Source organism: Habropoda laboriosa, unplaced genomic scaffold (genome assembly GCF_001263275.1).
Source record: "Habropoda laboriosa isolate 0110345459 unplaced genomic scaffold, ASM126327v1 scaffold92, whole genome shotgun sequence".
NCBI lineage: Eukaryota > Metazoa > Arthropoda > Insecta > Hymenoptera > Apidae > Habropoda > Habropoda laboriosa.
The window spans coordinates 2,517,281-2,537,106 of NW_017100268.1; the positions used below are offsets into that span (position 1 = coordinate 2,517,281).

At 39.9% G+C, this 19,826-nt stretch overlaps 1 protein-coding gene across 1 annotated transcript in view; it reads left to right on the forward strand.

The window, feature by feature from the left end:
* Nucleotides 1-18,985, forward strand: part of LOC108573445 (sn1-specific diacylglycerol lipase alpha) — a 63,538-nt gene extending 44,553 nt beyond the window's left edge. Inside the window, exons 3-16 of the mRNA XM_017935897.1 lie at nucleotides 3,169-3,270; nucleotides 3,731-3,917; nucleotides 4,398-4,482; nucleotides 5,234-5,562; nucleotides 6,504-6,699; nucleotides 7,353-7,541; nucleotides 7,955-8,245; nucleotides 8,901-9,130; nucleotides 9,291-9,314; nucleotides 10,056-10,188; nucleotides 16,153-16,502; nucleotides 17,151-17,495; nucleotides 18,260-18,434; nucleotides 18,546-18,985. Of these exons, the coding sequence (XP_017791386.1) occupies nucleotides 3,169-3,270; nucleotides 3,731-3,917; nucleotides 4,398-4,482; nucleotides 5,234-5,562; nucleotides 6,504-6,699; nucleotides 7,353-7,541; nucleotides 7,955-8,245; nucleotides 8,901-9,130; nucleotides 9,291-9,314; nucleotides 10,056-10,188; nucleotides 16,153-16,502; nucleotides 17,151-17,495; nucleotides 18,260-18,434; nucleotides 18,546-18,824 (2,915 nt within the window). The 3' untranslated portion in view covers nucleotides 18,825-18,985. The remainder of the gene's footprint in view (nucleotides 1-3,168; nucleotides 3,271-3,730; nucleotides 3,918-4,397; nucleotides 4,483-5,233; nucleotides 5,563-6,503; nucleotides 6,700-7,352; nucleotides 7,542-7,954; nucleotides 8,246-8,900; nucleotides 9,131-9,290; nucleotides 9,315-10,055; nucleotides 10,189-16,152; nucleotides 16,503-17,150; nucleotides 17,496-18,259; nucleotides 18,435-18,545) is intronic.
* The last annotated feature ends 841 nt before the right edge of the window (nucleotides 18,986-19,826 follow it).

Below are 19,826 nucleotides of genomic sequence, written 5' to 3' on the forward strand. Positions count from 1 at the left end.
ATACGACACTGATCTTCCCGATAAGACTCTCCCTTCTCTGTATATACCATTCACACCCCTATTCGCTAAGAAGACACTTCCTTCCACTTCTTCACTTTATCCCATCACACACTCACGCCACTTTTAGTTTTTTTCCCCGCTGTTGGTGGGCCTTCTTTCTGCAACCCTCAGAACGACGCAAGCAGAGGGCAAAATTTTACGATACTATAATTGTAGGAGCTGGGGAAACATTTGAGGGACCAAAGCGGAACTTTGTCCATAAACCAAGGCGCTCTATCGATTTCCTCGCTATTTGCTTATTTTGATGGAGGTCCTGATTCCACACTCGGCGATCCTGCGAGGACGTTCGTCCAACGAATCTCCGAAGCGCACTTGAACTCTCTCTATCTCTCTTAACATTTTTGGGCACACTCAGTGACACTCAGCCGAAACTCTCTATTTCTCAAAACTCTTCTGGAGGACCGTGCAACCCTCTCACATGTTTCTCCTTCACGAAACAACTTTATAGATGCCTCCATCCCTGACGAGTCCCCAATTTTCTAGAAGCCGAGGAGAAATTTGAATCCAGGACTCTACGCCCATAATTAAAGCACCCTCTTCAATTCCTCGTTGTCATTAGCTCCTTTTTGTTCCCGCACAATAGCGTTCGTTACTTCCTGCTACAGAGACGTATTTACCAAAATGTACGTGCATATGAAATCACCGACAATAGGTCAGTGTGTTACACGTCGATTATAATAGAAAGAATTACAAGGAACCGTCTGTTTTCGGGTAAGGCACATGCACACACACACACACACACTGGCACGTATTAACGGTTCTGGAAGCGATCCAACTCGAATCCGCCCTGTTTCTTGAGCGTTCCGGTGCACCTTTCGGGATACTCGATAGAAATTCCGATCACGTACAGCTGATTGGTCGGATGCGTGTAGAGTGTAGGCAGAGGCCACCGTCGTTGCAGCTTGTATATGTATACCTGCTCTCTTCTTCGTTTCTTTGTTCCATTGGGTCGGGGCGGTCTTCGACACTTCCGTCCAGACGGGATTGCGAGTAACGAGACGGGAATGTATGTCAAATGCAGCTGTGAAAATCGAAATAAAGATACTGTTCTGTGTACCAGCGTCGATAAAAATACCGAGACGACGAATAACTGAGACAAGTTTGCGTGAAACGGAATGAAAATGTTCACGGAACAAGCACGATCGTGGGGGAGATAAAAATTTTGCGAACAGTCTCGATTGAAGTTTCGTCCTTTTTAATATCGAATCGAGCGAGGAGAGGTAGCATCGCCGTTGTGTACCAGATGTGAGAAAATACCGCGGTGAAATCCAAAATTTCCAGTAGAATTCAGATTTGACGGAATGAAATGGAAATTGGGGGCGAAAGTGTAAATTATATTTGGCGAAAGCTGAGCTGAAATTCGGATGTTTCTGTTGAATATATCGAATGAGATTGGAAAAATGAAAATATATATCCAGTAAACGTAGAAAGATGCGGGTAATTGATTGTGCGATATTGGATGTTTAATAGTGCACGATTTACATTTTTAGCTTAGATGTATTGATTCTTGCCTTTTCTGTATTTTTAATAAAACTCGTGTATTTATAAAGTAATAAGGAAATCATCGATACGTGTCGAATCTTGCGAGCGAAGCTTACCTAGATTTGCTAATATTAATCTGTCGCTGAAAGTTGCTTACTTCATATCGCGATCAAAGTTTAATCAATTAAACCGTGATTCAGAATACTCGACTAACGTAACTTTTCCAGTGAGAATTTTATCGCTTATTCAACAGACTGTTTAGCTTCCGCTTCTGATAACTCGAATAACTCACCGTCACAAATATATCTTCCTGTTTTCGCGTTTAACGGTCGCGACATTTCAGCCGTATCTAAATTACCCGGTATGACGAACGCGGCAAAAGCTTGGTACGATATCGAACGAATTATCTGGAATTATTCTAATTATCACTATCTCGCATGACTGCTTCTTCCGCTATACTTTGGACCTTATTTAATTTCAGGCTCTTTGGAAAATTGAATCTGTTTCCTTATCTCCTCCTCGGTATTTAAGCTAACGCTTTAAAGAAACCCCGCAAATTAGAAAAAACTTGTATTAAAAATATTCCAGAATTAATTGTAGAAAATTGATTTGAGAAAAGTTTCCAATTGGTACGCTGTACGTTGATGTTTCTTTTATTAAAAATGTATGAATATTTTGTTATCGCGTTATAAGTCGATATCTTTAGATAAATTCGAGGTAGTTTCGAGTTATGCAATCGTATTGATAAGTAATTGGGTCAAACGCATTTGATGGAAAGCATGAAAAGCTACCGCGCTGAGAAGCATAGGAGCATGATTTTGCGGGGAAACCATCCCTGGCTCCGATATTCGAAGAAAGCACTGTCGATACCTTCAATCCTTATCCGGCGTAAAGTTATAGCATTCACGTTGACGTACATTCTTTCCTTTCAGCCAAGAAATAGCAACCATCCGTGGCCAAAAAAAACAGACGTTTACGAGACGCTCGAATTCACATGACCCAAATATTTCCCCCTGTTTTCCATCGGTGACATCTTACTGGCGAATAAGATGAAAAAAAGTGTTTGTTGTAGCAATTTAGTTTTGCACTTCTGTTTTTGGTTAGAATTAAAAAATGTACCGTAAAGAAGTAAACTTGCGAATAACGAACACACTTTATTTTCATTTTTTGTATCTCTACCAGGAAAGAGCTGAGATTTATTTTCTTTTTTTTTTTTGGAATTTCCAGTAGAGTGCTTTAAGTCGAGTTTGTTTATTTTCATGGAAAAATGGATTAACGAATTCATGCATACAGCGGTCGCTTTGAATTAGGTTTCAAAAGTGGTTCAAAGGATTACAAACTTCTTACTGTATTCTAGCTGAGCGTTTAAATGTATTCTTCACGAGATTACGTGCCTATTTACATTCCTTTCTTTTATACAAATTTATAAATAAAACACATAGCTCTGTGTGCAGAAGAAAATCATAGTTTATATTTTATCAGGTCGTGCAACGCATTCGTTGTTCTTCCCGCTGTTACTCCAGGGAAAAAGCACAGTACACGTCGATTTCCCCGTTGATTCTTCAATTTTACAGGTCAAAACTAACCAAATCACGCATTCATGCATTTTATTCAATTCTGTTACAGTCCTGTTACTGGTAGAGACTGGCTGGTTGTGCACAGGTGTCACGTGGCTGGTCCATTACTACCAAACATGTCCCGTTGACCAGATCAAAGATGTAATGCTAGGTAAGCTTTCTACGGTGGATACCGAAAGTCCAATTTATAAACCTCCCGTGATATGAAACAAAAGCGATATACAATGTAACGTAAGCTTCTTACCAACGGCAAACTCTCGTCAGATAAGTTTCATCTCGGTAAGAAATCTCTCTTGGCGCGAAGAAAATCCCACGTTAACTAAATCTCACGCAGATAAGAAACTCCGTGGCAAGCAAATTCTATGTCCACTAAATTCTATGGAAACAAGGATCTCCATGGTAAAAGAGAGCGCGAGTCCTCTCCTCTCCTATGTTAGTTCAATTTTACGCGAATCCAGATTCCGTGTCACGTAAAAGCTCTCTCTCTCTTGCAAAAGCGAGGCTCGTGCAGAATCTTTTCCAGTTGCTTTGAATCGTTAAACACGCGAAGAAACGTTATAGCCGGTCTGCAATCAAAGCAGTTCGATTTCAGCTCTCCGATTGCGCCGCAGGTTTAGTGATATCAAATTGGTGCGTATTGGCCTCGGTGATGGTAACTGTATGGTGCACGTACGACGCAGCAGGCAGATCGTGGGTGAAAATGAAGAAATATCAACGCAGTATGAGGGAGGCGGAATCAAGATGTGCGAAATTGCATTACAACCGAAGCGGCAGCAGAAACAGAAATTGGCGGCAAAGGTAAACGTTCAAGATCCTTGTGTTTCGCTCTTCGACGTCTGACTTATTACCGACTACTTCCACTGAGACGTTTATCCTTCGAGTCGCTCGGTGCGCGGTAGCTTCTGCGAGAGTCGCTTTTAAATGGCTTTTATCGGACGCTTAGACGTTTCTTGGTATTCTGTTGTTGAAAATACTGCCCTTCTTAAATTTATCTTGCCTCGATTAACAGTTTCGAACGTTCGAGAAAAATGAGTTTCTTCAATTTTAGACTATTTGTGAATAAACTGGAGTGTTCATAGAGTTCTGCAAAGGACATTCTAATTCTTAAATGGTTAGTTGACAATGAATTTTCCAGTGTAAAAAATTCAAAGTGAGAATAATTTATTTGCGAAGGGATTGAAATATTTCAATTTTTAAAGATTACAAACGCAGTAACCTTTTACGAGCTACTTTAAGAGCATTCGACCATTAAAACGACGAAAATTTTGATACTTCTAGAAAAGTTATACGAGCGTACCAGGATAGCTGGGACAACAGGTGCAGACTTCTGTTTTGCTGCATGGGTAATTCTGATAGAAACCGAGTAAGTGTCGCCCCGGAAATGAGGCTAGCGCTTTAAAGAAATTTATTAGGTCAATGCAGAACATTTGCTCGTTTTTCTATGGAGCTCTGTTTTCAGTAACATTATTGATTTTCATTTAACTCAGAGAGGTGGCAGAAAGTTTTTATATCAAACAATAATCGCGTGGACTTTTCTTATCACCATGGTGTATCGCAATATTATTCATTTTGTAACAATAAAACGTTGTTCTTTCGTCGTGAAATAACGTTGAAACAAAGACCGCTTGGTATTGGATAAATTCGTGTTCTTGGAGTTTGTAGTTTTAAATGAAAACGATCAGTAAATTAAAGATAACACCTTCAAACACCTCCGTTACTTTGAGACGTGCTATCTTTCAATAGAGGAGGATTACCGAGGAGGAAAAATAATAGATAAGATTCTTTCAAACAACATTTTTTTAACGATACCAAAAGTAATCTTCTTTTTACTTTTAGTTCAAACAAGTTTAACGCGTGACTTCAAACAAGTTTAACGCGTGACTTCAAACTCACTTATCCATTTTATTTATTTTTTGCTTATGAATTATCACCAGCAAATCCATTAATAATAATTATCAATTCTTGCTTCTCGAGACAAACTCTAAAGTTCCAATCAAACCGTAATTATGAGAAAATCGAGTTAAATTCGTCCAAAAGAAACTACGACAGACCTTCTGCATCAGCCTAACAAAGCCACTCAACGATTTCCAATGAAAAAGCGACTCGTTTCCCAGAATTCGTTCGCGGACATCGCCAGACTATTGAGCGACTTCTTCCGTGACCTTGACGTAGTTCCATCGGATGTGGTCGCGGGGCTGGTTCTATTGAGGAAGTTCCAGAAAATCGAACGGGAGCTGATAGTGAAGCAACGGAAGAACGATACGTACGAGTTTCTGTCCGGTGTGCCAGTTACTCCTCGCACTAAATTCTTGTCCTTGACCGAGGACGGTGATCTGGGCCACTTTCAGTCGGCCATTCATTACATGCACTTCGCCCTAGCTGCTTATGGCTGGCCAATGTTCCTCATTAAAGATTCCACCGGCCTTTGTCAGTTGTGCGCAAGGTAATGTCATCAGGAACGTTGCGGTGTGCACGAGGTAGCGTGCAAGTCTTAGCGTCGATTGATTTTCACCGATGTTTCGCGTGGTTGCTCGGCAAAATCGTTTAATCGATTAACGTCCCGCTTTTAATTATACATCTGCTAACAGTTTCCAGGATGCAGATGACTTTTTTTTATTTAAACGAACTCTGTCGCACGTTTCTTTCAGAAACACACGCGCGCGCGCGTACCTGTGTGAAATTCTGTAGACATTTTAACGGAGAGAATGTTTTAAAGTAAAATTTGTACTAACGGGTGTAGTAATGAAATGTGAGGTGATTTTAATACATCTCGATTTTTCCAGTAATCTTTCCCTCTCTGTCTTTAATTTACTGGTAAGTTCAAGTAGTAGCTGCTACCAGTAGATAAAATGAATTACATGATTCGCTTGGTCGTATGTAGTAATATCTCTAAATTATTCATTGGTACATCTAATATGTTGAAGTCCATTTTACAAACACAATTATTTTGATTACTTTTGCGCAACAAATTCATTACTCTTGAAAATTTCGAACCTTTCGAGCCTTTCGAACTTCGACCTTTTAAAACGATACAACCGAAATAACATATTTACCGTCAGCCACCCACGTTGTTACGCATTAAAATCTGCCGTGGCGAAAGGGTTAAGAATAAATCAATAAACAGAAGAAAAAAATAAAACGAAAAATAATTGCCGAATTTGATAAAAGAGAAAAAGGGAAATGGATTGGTACACCTAATACGTAAAATAACATTTTGAGTCAAAACGGTCTATGATACACGCGTGTTCATTAAAACTCGTAGTCCAATCAATTAGCGACGAGCAATCGGGTCGCGAAACGGGTGAAACCATTTGTATGCCCGGATTAATTTCTGTCTCGTGCGAATGCATCGGGGAAAATAAGTTTGTCGGAACCCTGTGGCAGATTACGATGCAGCTGTTTCCCGTGCTGCGGCCACGAAGACGAGGCGACCGTGGTAGAGGACAATTGTTGCCAGTGCAATTACGCCGCTCTGAGAAAGATGGTCGACGTCGCCGAGGTGGAGGTCATTTACGCGACTTTTCACGTCGACGTCGGTGAGACGCCGTTCTTCGTCGCTCTCGATTACACGAAGAAAAAGGTTTCGCGTGTTTCCTCATTGATCCGCATACATCGAACTTGCAATTCCAACGCATCTCGCAAACGACGATCTTCGTCGACGGTTCGATTTAAAACCGCAGCTTCCGCCGCTGGTCCGTTCCGAACGGCTTAATTGGAAAATAAGCGGACCTCGTTTAGCGACTTCATGAATTTTTCAGCGATCATTAAGCGTGCAACAACGCGACGAACTTCCGTCTCGGTGCGACGCTTGCGAGGTGTTATGGCGTAACGTAGAGTTATAGTGCGAGGATTGTAGTTTAATCTCTGCTGAATAAGTTACACCGGTTCGCTTAACTCTGTTGAAGTCTAAGGTATCTTTCTTCGAGTTGCACGTCGATTATTCAACGATACACAAAAGACACTTGAGAAAAAAGAGGAGGAGAAACTTGGGGATTCGCTTGAATTTGACTTTTGTATTTCTTCTCATTCGTGAAAGAGAACGCGAAGACTTTATCGGAACGGAAGAGGGAACGAGTGTAACGATTTACAGCCAATCTTTTATCTCTCGCTGAAACTTCCATTGAAGATTTGAATCCTCAGCTGCTAAGATAGAGTTTTTAACAGTCGCTTTAACCCGAGCTCGAGCGAACTTGACGACGTTTAATTACCAATTTTCCGCCGGCTCTTTTCAAGGTTGTCGTTAGTATACGAGGAACCCTCAGCATGAAGGACGTATTAACAGACTTGAACGCGGAGGGTGAAGTGTTACCATTGTCACCACCGATAGAGGACTGGCTGGGCCACAAGGGGATGGTCCAAGCGGCCGAATACATTCGGAAAAAGCTCCTCGAGGAGGGAATTATATCTCGTGCTCTAGCCAAGGTATTATTATACCGCTGTTATCTTCGCCTCAAATGCAAAACAGCTTTTTACCTGGATTATAAATATCAACTTGTTGAACGGAATAATTATACTTTATCAGTGTACCCGTTACATGTTTCGAGTCACGAACAACGTTACTTTAAAAATGTAAAACGCTAGATGTAGAAAAAAAAACATTGCATTCGTAATTTTTACTTACTTTCCACATTCTTTTAATATTTAAATTAAATGTTACCATTCGGTTAATTAAATTCTTACATCAAACTTGTTTTAGGTTTTTTCGAAAATTTAATAGAGATGCTTTTCCAATTGAGAATAATTCACACTTAATAGAAATGCTTTTCCAATTGAGAGTAATTCACAGTTAATAGAAATGCTTTTCCAATGAAGAATAATTCAAACTTTTTCCGAAGGACGCATCGAGGGGAACACATCAATTCGGTCTGACACTCGTTGGTCATTCTTTGGGAGCAGGAACAGCAGCTATCCTGGCGATTCTACTTAAGCAAGACTATCCAGATCTGGTGTGCTTTTCGTTCGGTCCACCGGGTGGTCTCTTGAGCATGCCTGCTCAGCAATACTCGCAGGAATTTATTACATCCGTAGTAGTTGGGAAAGATGTCGTACCTAGGATAGGCCTTAGACAGATGGAGAGCTTAAGAGCCGATCTTATCAACGCTATAAAAAGAAGCGTCGATCCGAAAGTACGTACTTTATCCTGGACGAAATAGAAAATATAGAATTCTCGTAGCTTTCTGGACAAATTAAACACCCATCAAACTTAGAAAAACGTACATTAGCCCCTTTAATACCCTCTGTTTTTCATCGTTTTTCATATTCTGTTCACGAACAGTAAAAGAGATCTTTAGAAACAAATAACTCTTCTTTCGTTAATCCCTTGTGCATGCATTCAAATGACTATTTAGATTCCAAGAAATTTTGAACACTTCTTTCAGCAAAGCAAACTCAAGTATTCCGAAAAACTAAGAGCAAATTTCGCACTGATACAATTTCAGTAACTTCATTCACTATTAAAAAACATGCACGGTTAATTCGTACAGCTTGCCTCACCCGCGATTCACCGATAAATCGTTTACTGCAGCTCACGAGTCAGACTCCCGATTCAGACGAATATACCCTCTGAAAATGTACCAGATTCTCCATTATCATACAGTCGAAGTGCATCGCAAGAGTTAGTCACAGAGATATACATCACACGACAACTTTCGATTTGCAATATTTCAACGTTCCGCAAAGCGTCTACCCTTGAAACACGTTAGCTACCCTACAATGGGAGCGATAAGTGCTCTCGCATAGTTGGACAGGGAGTTCCGCCATCAATCCGAACGTTCGTTTCAGTGGAAAACGATAGCGTGCTCCGTGATGTGTTGCGGTTGCGGTTCCACTCCCACCTCAGCTGCAAATTTAGAGGCTGGCGGATGTATCAGCGAGTATCAGAGGGACAAGGACCTGGCTCGTTCGCAAACCGTTGTCCCAAGCGACTCCAGCATTGCGTTGACTTTACACAGGCCTCTCTATCCACCTGGTCGAATCATACATGTTGTCCGACATCATCCTAACAAGGGAGAGTAAGTTTCGAATCACGTATACTATTGTTCACCCTATTTGTTACATCGTCGTTCGTTAAAACAACGTGGACGCGCGATACACACGTTACGATGCAGTTTGTTAGGACGGAGAAGTGATCGGGGGTGTAAATTTTTAATCGACAATGTTTTCCGTTTCTAGGCAGAAGTATGAGAGCCGTTGGAGGTACGTTTTGTTCAGAAAGTTTGCATTTTCAGGTCTGCTCTGGGTAATTGCATCTTGAAGATGTGCCCGCATGCGTACCTTGGATTCCGTACTCTACGCTCTTTCTTTTTTTCTTTTTCTTTCCAAACTACTAGCGCACTCTCCGACTATCTTACGTCGGAGAAAAATTGCCGTACAAGTGTCTTAACGTATTTTGCATGAATGAGTTCATAGAGGACATGTTTATAATACCTGTGTAATACGACGCGTAGAGTAATTGTGCATACTCGTGTACAGAGTAATTTTCGTCTTCGAAACTTGGTTAGCGATGTGTCTAGGCAATCCCTAAGTAAAATATACTTAAGAGTGTCCCCTATTAAGAGCACTTATCCTCTTCCACGCGTTCTCACAGTAACACAAATAGAGTTCAGTAAGAACGATCTAACGTAACCTCCTTCTTAGCGTATTTCACTCTTGCGAAAGAAAATCGCGAAATTAGTGTGTGAGTGTTGTTCTTTAAGCTTCGTTTAGACAGCTCTAATTTAAACGATCGAAATAATCTATCGATGTATGTCCAAAAAGAACAGAAGAATTACTCTGTGCACGGTACAGAAAGTCAAACATTCCAATCCACAAGTGCATCTGACTGCATGTTACCTACGTAGCGACAATTACCCGATAGAAGGCTCTAAACCTCGATTTCGATCGGATCGTTGAACTCGCAGTTTACATCAATGGAGTGTTCGTTTCGTTGAATTCCAGACAAATGTTACACAAACACGAGCCGGTGTATCAAGCGTTATGGGCGGGCCCGTGTGACTTCGACGAGGTGCTGATAAGTCCAGTGATGATACAGGACCATATGCCGGACAATATGCTGAAAGCGTTGAACAAGGTAAGCCAGGCTGATTCGATAATACGTCCTCGGTATGCTCTCGGTATGGCCAGGTAGAGATCTTGGAGAAAACGACGGACGAAGAGGACAGACAGGCCTCGATACGTGTAGTAGCCCCAGTGTAGAGATTTATGGACACGTGAAAATCAATTGTCGAATAGTGCGCAAGCTGACGGTACCTGTAGTGTTGCGAGAAAGGTGTAAGAAACGAGACGATTCTGGTAAACTGGATCTTATGATCGACGAGACGAGGAAACTCTTTTTTCGTGAAACAGTGAGTCCTCTCACTGCTAACGTTCATTTTTTCTGTAGCGACTCTTTCGAGAGATCTAAGTTGGGAAAATATGTAGATTTGACGAGTCTCCTTAGATCATTTAGAACTGCATTTCATATTTTATAATTCTCTGCTGTGATAGTAGTGGCATGACTTCCATTAAGTGAAAGTAGTAGACGATGAATGATTTTTCTTTTTTATGAATGACTGTTATCATTTTATACTTTTATATCCTTGTAGTTGTAGTTGATTAAGTAAGAAACACATATTGTTGGATGAACCATGTGGATATAAGCAGTGACAGGAACGTCGTACGTTGATTACAGTGAATTTTCACGAGGAAAGAGTTGATCCAGTGAGAAAGAATTTAGAGAGATAATTCTAAGATACGTTTTTCTTTTTTTCTTTTTCCGACAAAACCTATTTGTTAGATGCTGACACTTTTTTAACGAATTTTATTGCCCGACTGATGAAAGAACTGCAAGCTTCTTTTCGTCTATGATAGAGTGAATTGCAATTGATATATTGCATAATATTTTTGCACATGATTATTTACTGAATTAGGAGAAACCATTATTGAAATGGTTGTAGTGGTAGTTTGTCTTCAATAGTATAGTATTTTTTTTTTTATCGCTGTTTAGTATTACTATTATTTTTATTTAATTTTCCATATCCTTATTTATATTTAAGGAGTAATTCATTTTCTCGATACCTGTTCACCGCGTTGGGCATAAAATCCAAGCAATTTGCATTTGTACGATGTAATAAAAAAAAAAAGAAGCAAATTCTTACTTTATCGGAAGTTACAATTTGTTTTTCGTTAGTTTCTTCTTGTGTTGCTGAAAATGATCAAATAGCTGACACGCATGCTCTTCGACACTGCATGAGTTACTGTAACTTTTACAACTTAATTATATTTGTAGCTTCTCACAACAATTCTGAAAACACTTTCGTTTTTTTTTTAATTATTTTTGTCCTCTGTTATATTCTGTTTTAATGTTTTTTACTTTGTGTCCAATTGCAATCCAAAACGACTGAAAAATTTCTATCTAATCGTAGAAAAATTTTTCTCACGAAAATAACGATTAATTTATTCACGTAACTGAATTATTTTATGCAAATCACTGTGGTATATTTTTTGCAAAGTAAAAAACGAAACCTTAAATTTTATATTGTTTCAACGGTTGTTTTGATTTGCATATTGTAACCACTTAATTTTGTACAATTTTCGATGTACGCTACGTTGATCAATATACTTTATATCATGAAAACGTTGTTATTTATTTATTTATTTATTTGTTACAATTTCGCTTCCTAATTCTATGCCTGAATTATTTGAAAGTAAATGTTAACGTTGAAGGCAAGTAGGACGATATGTAAACCATGTATTATCTATATTATTCGAAATTATCAGTTGTTCAATTTAAAACGAACCTTCTATAAATAATACATGCATAAAGAGAAGTATGAAAATGTACTTGTCACTTTTGTTCGTATCACTCTATTATATGTATATATATATACACTACCGGCCAAAAGTTTGGAATCACCTCCCACTTTTTGAAGTATATCTCAATTCTACGTTTATCAATTTATCTCATATCAATTGATTCGAATAATAAAAAATTCTCAAAGTCGCTGACTTTCTTCTGGAAATTTTTGTGTAAATTGCAATGCTCAGTGATTCCAAACTTTTGGCCGGTAGTGTCTATATATTTGTTTCGTTGAATACCGTTTCGCTAATACGCCTATTAATATTCGCTTTGTGTCACAGTCTCTCCCTAATTTCACACATTTCTAGATCACGCTAATCTTTCAGCATCTGTTGCAGCCGCAAGCAAAATTCGTCTGTTTTCGGCTTTGCATGAGAGTAAAACAAATTTTCCGCATAATTCCGAAATTTCACCAAAATCAATCAGCTGTTCAGAGCCTATTTTCACCACCCGCTCTCTATATTCAACGATGAATAGGTAAACAGCCTATAGACCCGATCAAACTAACCGATATATAGTCTTCCCACTTGCCTCGAGCAACCAATTGATTTTGGTCTAACTCTAACTGCAAGAGAGTCAATTTAGCGTAAGTAAAGAGACGTTGAATAAATCATTCGTAGACGTTGTTACATTATAGTTTCGAAGCAACTGTAGAGTAGACGTAAAGATAGACGTATCGATAATTACCTACAAATCAATCCTTTGAAATAGAAAAAAAAAGTTGCTGTCGAAACTTAATACAAAACCGCCAGTCGTTGTCGATATTAACCTTCGAACGTCGAATGCTGGGTCACAACTGACCCAGTTTTCAGATATCTCCCGTTTCGACCGAAATTCGAAACAGAAACGTTATTTTAATCATAGTTGATACAATTCCTGATAAAATAAAAAACAAACGTGGTTTCATTTGCATTCAAAAAAGATGCCGGTATCGGGTCATATTTGACCCAACATTCGCTGTCCGAGGGTTAATTGCATCGTTTGTGTCAAAGTGTGAGAAATTGTCTCGTGTCGAACGAGAAAGAGAAAGAATACAGAAAAAATATCGCAAAATCCCGGAGGAACCCTTGTTTTCACGCTTTTCTGCCTGTTCTGATAAACAAGCATCGCGTAAAAATTCTTCTATCGACTCGACGCCGCTCTATAGAAACCCCTGCCAGTCCCTGTAGCCTGAACAATTAATCGATTTACCAACTAGCATTAGACTAGGTATATCGTATTCCTCGATCGAATCGAAAACGAAAGAGTAGACACGTTATGAACGTTGTCAACCTCGAATCGTGGCGGCCGATTTTTACCGGTGATCTCACGAGAGGATGTGTGGCTGAGGGTGTGTGGTGTGTGGATTAGGTGTCAGCGTGCAGAGATCGCGGAGCTGCAGACGGAGATGCAGCATCGCGTGCAACGGTTGCAACGGACGCAGCAACCCAATGGACACCTGAACAACGACACGTCGTACTCCACCATCAAAGTACACCGACGAGCTCGCACGGCCGCGACGCCGACGTCTATGTCACCACACACTCTTCTCGCCACGACCCAAGGTACATAGACGTCTTTCGGCTTCATCCGGGATGTGTTTCACGGGCAAGTCTGCTCCCCAGTGATACCGTTCAGAAAATTATCCTTGATCAATTTGGTGTTTCACTCGAAACTGAGATATTGTGAGATCCTAAAAGGAGCAGATAACAACGAGGAAACGAAGAGGAGCGATAGCGTAGATTAGCGATTTTTAACCCGTTTTATCTCACAAAAATTCTATCTCACATCAAAAAATATATTGTATTTTTTCACCGATTTGACGAGAAAGTGTATCGGTTGAAATGAAGTCAGTGGTGCAGAGTTCTGAATTCGACTCTTTTGGTTCCTCAAATTTTTCCTCGGCTCCTGCGGTATTTCACTTTATTTCACTTTGATTCACTCTCGACTCTGGTAGAAGTTGATCTGATAGAATTTTGCACGATAGAAAGCACAGTGTGTGTGTGTGTGTGTGTGTCTTTGATGAAACGGTATCGCTGGTGTAGGAAAATGGTCGCTAAAGAAGTGGCTGTCTTCTGGCAATTGCTTGGAAACGTTCATTGTTGTTGAACGAGTGTTTGTTGTATGTGATTTCTATGTTGTATATTGTTGTTTATACAGAATATAAAGATACGATGTCCTATATACTGTGCTTTAAAGGTGTTACAAGCTGAGCGAAGAAAACGTTAATGAGATTTGACAGTAGCACATTTGTAGGTTCATCTTAACGAATTTTTCCTCAGATTTTAACACACCTTGGATAAATATACAATTCTAAGGTAGAATAATCAATGTTTTATAAAATTCGATAATTAATCGACGATGTTAAAGAATTCCAGCAGACAGACATTTCGACAATCGCCACCATTTTTAAACTGCCCTTTTGCATTTTACCGCATGCAATTACTCACAATCACGATTATTAGATATCACAATCCACGACCTTTCATCGACACGTTCGCTCGAAATACACATTTATCTTCGTTACTTGAGGGAAAACTACGTATTGCAAGTCAACAAGTAGAGATTGGCTTTCGTATATGAGATCGTTTGAACGATGTGCAAAAGGAAACGTAATAGCGGTATCGTAACGTTAACGCCGTAGATCAGCGATCTAGATCAGAGTCTCGATCTCGATCACTTTCGAATGGTATATGGTATATACGATACTTGTCACCCAAGTCGTTCATGCATGTGCACCCACGCATTTAGTCCATCACATTGGTCATTGTACAATTGATTCTTTTTTTTTTTCTTTTTCAGTATGTAACAGTTTAGTTTATCGTGATCTATCGTACGTCAACAGCATGCAGAGTATCATAAACGAAACGTTGAATATTTAAACAAGTACTTTTTCTCCCATTCTAATACAATTACCTACCCTCGTGGCAGGAATGTCCCCTGCATCGGTTGAAAGTTCATCTACATATTAACTATCACATAAATTTACCACCTTTTCTCTTCGCTCTGTTTTTTCTACCCTACGTACATACATGCAAAAAATTCGTCCGCAACAAAAGCATTGAAATACACGTAATTCCTGAATATTTCATCAATTTACCCTCCCCTCCGACACTTCATTTATTCGCTTTGAACGTTCCATGGACATTTTCGTTGAGAATTTTCGAGGCCGCGTAAAATGGAAATTTGGAAATTCGTGTTCGCTCGCAACGTTAGATCGCGACACGGATAAATAGTGTGTGCGTATTCGTGTATTTCATCTGGGTTTCTCTTTCACGGAGAATTTCTTTGAAGATGTGTAAAGAGCGCCAGTTATACACGTTTCGAATAGGGAAGAGGGATTTATCGAAGCAGAAAAATGTTTCAGTAAGAGCAGTTTTATTCTTCCGATAAAGCGATCTTCAAAATCGACATACGTTTTCCATTTTAGTCAACGACTGTGTTATCATTCGTCACACGTACCAACGTTCATGCGAACACGAACCTTGCCTCGCGTGATACAAATCGGTAAATTTGCAACTTCGGCGATAATGTTTAATCAGAGATTTCCTAAGTATTACAAATTTGAATAAAAGACACAGATTGAAAGGAGAAGCAAAGAAGACGAACTTAACGCTAATTTCAACTTCAAGACCATAGTTTATGAATTACACTTTTCTCAGCCCAATATGATAATTCAAGAACAACAAGCTATTAACCTCTCCTTCTCTGCTTGAAGATTTGTCCCTTAAGCCTTTTAGGGGATACATATCCCCGTTTAACTGGTCAAAATATCCAATGTTTATGCATTATCTTATAGTTTTTGATCTGAAAAAGTATCTGCAAAGTATTACAGCGAAATTCGTAAAATTGCCAGAGCTATAAAGGTGTAAACGTACCAGAATATTTTTCAGACTAACTGTAATTACATTTTTCCTAAGCCATTGAGTCGAAAAATAACACTTCTTCATTTAATAACAGTCTGATAGCACGTACCGATAGTGTAACTACACACAGCACCGGAATGTGTTAAACAACGTCCCCTTAATTACAGTAATTAAAGAAAATTCTTTGCTTCTCAAGTCGCTGTAACTCTAAAACAAATCTTATCACCCATCTCGACTCTTAGCGACGCGAAAAAAAGAAAAAAAAAAAAGAAACATGGAATTGTCGCGAAATAACGCCTCGGACTCGGTTCGTGAAACGATTACATTGGAAACACGCGTGTGGATATGCCAGGTTGTAACGACCCTGGGGCCAGCGAAGCCGCAGAGGCTCGCTTCCGGTCACGCATCGTCGACGGAGGCGTCGGAGGCGCGCGAGGTCGTCGAGGTGCAGGAGATGGAGATCGAGCAGGAAATGAGAGCGTTGCTGTCGTCGTCCAGCCCTGTAAAGACGCATCCGAGTAACCTGGCTGGAACGCCGCCTCACAGACTCTGCCTGGAAACGTCCTTCACATCCTTGCAGAGCCCCTCGGAGTTCCCCCAAGCTGGACGCGAGCTGAGCGTCGACTCGAGGGGGATTCCCTGGGAGTACGTCAGCCTGGCCAGCGAATTGCTCAACACGCCCAGGGCCGACGAGAGTAAATCGTAAGAATAGCACATTTACGTCTGGGATGACGAACTGCGATCTCTGTGTGACGGAGGACTGTCTGACGTCGCGAGTCAACGACGATGAATTTAGATATATGATCAGGATTTTTAGGGGTAAAAGAAGACAAAAAAAAATATGAAACTCTCGGATTGACTATTTTTAAGGAGGTACCCTAAGTGAGTGAGCGATGAGATATCCATGTGTTTCCTGGAAATTGATCTATTCGCATACTGTACATTCTCTGCTAATTCGTTCGTTTGATTACTTCGCACGAAAAAAAAAAAAAAAAAAAAGAAACGCAATACGATTCATTCGGTGGATTTCTCTTCACAGTAAAAAGTTAATCGAAGGATTGTTTCGGCGAGTTTAAGGAACCTCGTATGTCACGCTCTCGTTCACATTATTCGCTTTACTTCACGACTCGCAGTGTTCACCGCTTCGGCAGCCGCGCACATATTATACATACTCATTGCACTCGATCAGATCATCGATAGAAAATAAAATCGCAGCTTAAGAGGAACACCTTTGCGCCATTCCTCTTCTAATCGACGATACATCATAGTTTTCTTCTTCTTTTTCTTTTCTTTCTTCTTCTTCTTCTAATTGGTCCCGAGAGTTAGCTCAAGCGTTGTTTTGATGTAAAGATCGAATCGTCGAGGCGATTGGGAAGACAGTTCACGAGCGGCGCCGTTGGCCACTCCGGAAACTCTGTCGGAAGCGTCGAGCAGTCCACCATCGCCGGTACCACCACCGAGACCAATGAGACGAACCCCCAAGATCTCGGGAAACTTGTCAACGGCGGCGGACGACTTGAAGAACAACCTTCACTTCGCCATGCTCTCAGCGAAGAACTACTTTCTGAGGGAGGGGAACAACGGCAGTAACACAAGCAGCGGAAATAGCGAGGCGAGCTACGAGAGCGCCAAGAGCTTAACCGCTGGTCTTCCGCCGCCAGTACCGAGAAGACGGGATTCCGTCCTTGTCAGAAGGTATTCGATTTTTCCGTCCAACTACGATTATTATCTGCACGTATCGCGAACGACGAATTCTTAATAATCAGTTATCATTAAGCAGTAACGATACGAATGTTTAGACCTGAAAGATAGAGTGTTTGGTCCAGAGAGATAGACGTCTGAATGTTTAGCCTAGAGCGGTGATTTTCATTTCAGTGTACAGGTGTGACCAATATTTTTTGATACAAGTTACAAAAATTTGAAAACTAATGAAATAAAATTGATTTTTTTTGTAAATCATTTTTGAGGTGAGAGTTCAAGTGTTAGATGGAGTAGAGATTATTGAGTTTTAATTATGTCTCCAATCTAACATCCGTGCAATACTAAAAGGTAAACGAAACTCTTTGTAAAACAACTCCTTTCTCCTCTTTCTGGTGCATTCTACCAAGAGTACGATTTTCTTTGTACAACTGTTTCTCTACGACCCTTTCAATAAAACTGGCTCTCAATAGCTGCTTCTTTACCCGCTGCGCTCTTTAAATTGACACACATACCGCGCACTCCTGACACGCACTTCAGTCATCTGAAAATCTCCACTTGCATTCCAAGCAGCTATTCAATGCTCGCCGATATTTCCTTTCCACCCGATACCCGTGACATGAACACTTACCCCCGCGATATGAATTCAACTGTGTCAACTCCTACTGTCTGATAAATTCTCTCGCTTCGATAACATCATGTTAGAAAGAGTAAAAGATTGAAGTGAAATAATCGTGTGTAATTTGAATGGAATGCTACAGAGAGCAAAGAGTGTGCACAGCTGCCTGCTGTAGGGACGATTTGTCCGAAAACTCCTCGTCGCACACATCTACTCATTCCTCTGGAACGTCTCACGCGTCGAATCAGATACAATCGGAGTTCCCACTGGAGGAACCAGGAACGAACAGATCCAGTCTAGATTTTTACGAAGCGAAGGTAAAATTATTTGAAACACGATGTTTCACGTGTTACACTGATTTGCAAGAGTTTACGAAAACGTTCAAGAACAATGTGATATATGAAGTAAAATATAAGACGTATTTCTAGGATTCCTCTGGACAACGCGATAGCAGTAACGACGTGTTCCTCAGTGTGAGAAGTTCTCCAGAATGTTTAGGCCTGATGGCACCAGCCACAGACTTAGGAGCAGAGTGGAAGAAGAAATTCGACGCGACAGGAACGCCCGCTGATGCTTCGCTTCCCCTATTACGTGGATTATCACCTACACCTACGCACGGACAACATAGTTCACCTTTCTTCAACGCAAAACGCAAGAAATACGTGTATCCGATCACGCTGGTTGGCCGAGGCGAAAGTAGCGTTTAATTGCAAGAAGTTAGACTGATCGGGGACCATAAAAGAGAGGCAGGATAGATTTAAAAGTAACTACTAGGTGTCTGTGCCAATGTCGCATTAATACGATATGTGATTGTTCAGAGTCGTTCGTATATGCCCACAAGTGGATGAACATGCGAAATATTCTAAAATTAAGGGGCCATGTAATATCTGTGTAGCCTCTTTTTTGTATGACCTTTCGCTGAAGTCTATATAAAGGATGACACGAGACGATGGTAATTCCGGGAATTCCTCGAATAAATAGGTAGATAGTGAATTTTGAATGATATTCAATTTTTATCGTAGGATAAAAAGGCTATTTCCTCTTTGTACAGTCGTTTCTTGGGACGGAACGAAGTATTTTCTGATTCAGAAAGTTTTCTGCCAACTAAAAGATAAACCAAAGGACAAATAAGATACAGAGTTGATTACGTGTACATTAAAGATATAATAAATAAATAATGTATGAAATCAAATAGGAGAATTAGTAAGAAAAGGAGGAAGAAGGCAACGGGGTTACCGTGGATGACGATTTACACGAATGAAGATGCCTTGCTACTTAAGAGGAATATCAACTTTTAAGAGTAACTTCTAAAAATATTGACACTTGTTTTTAATTGTTAATTGTTCTAACGCGGTGAAAACGTGTGAACGTTATTGCAGAAGTTGCACTGGCCTACTCTACATCAATATCGTTTAATACAACAATTTTGATGCATTTTTGTACAGTTTTTTAACAGTGTTAACAAAGATATAATAAAAAAGAAACGATAGTCTTATGTCAATATATCTTTTGCAATCATCCATATAATTTCGCCATATTGTTTAAGACTATCCTTTTATGTAAACTTCAAGAACTTTCACAATATTTTGAATAATAATTTCCATTTTTTTACTAATTTTTTAATGAATGCAAAACTGGGACTGAAAACGTACATAAATTATATATAAAATGTAAAATATGTAACCTTAAAAAAAAAAAAAATGCAATTG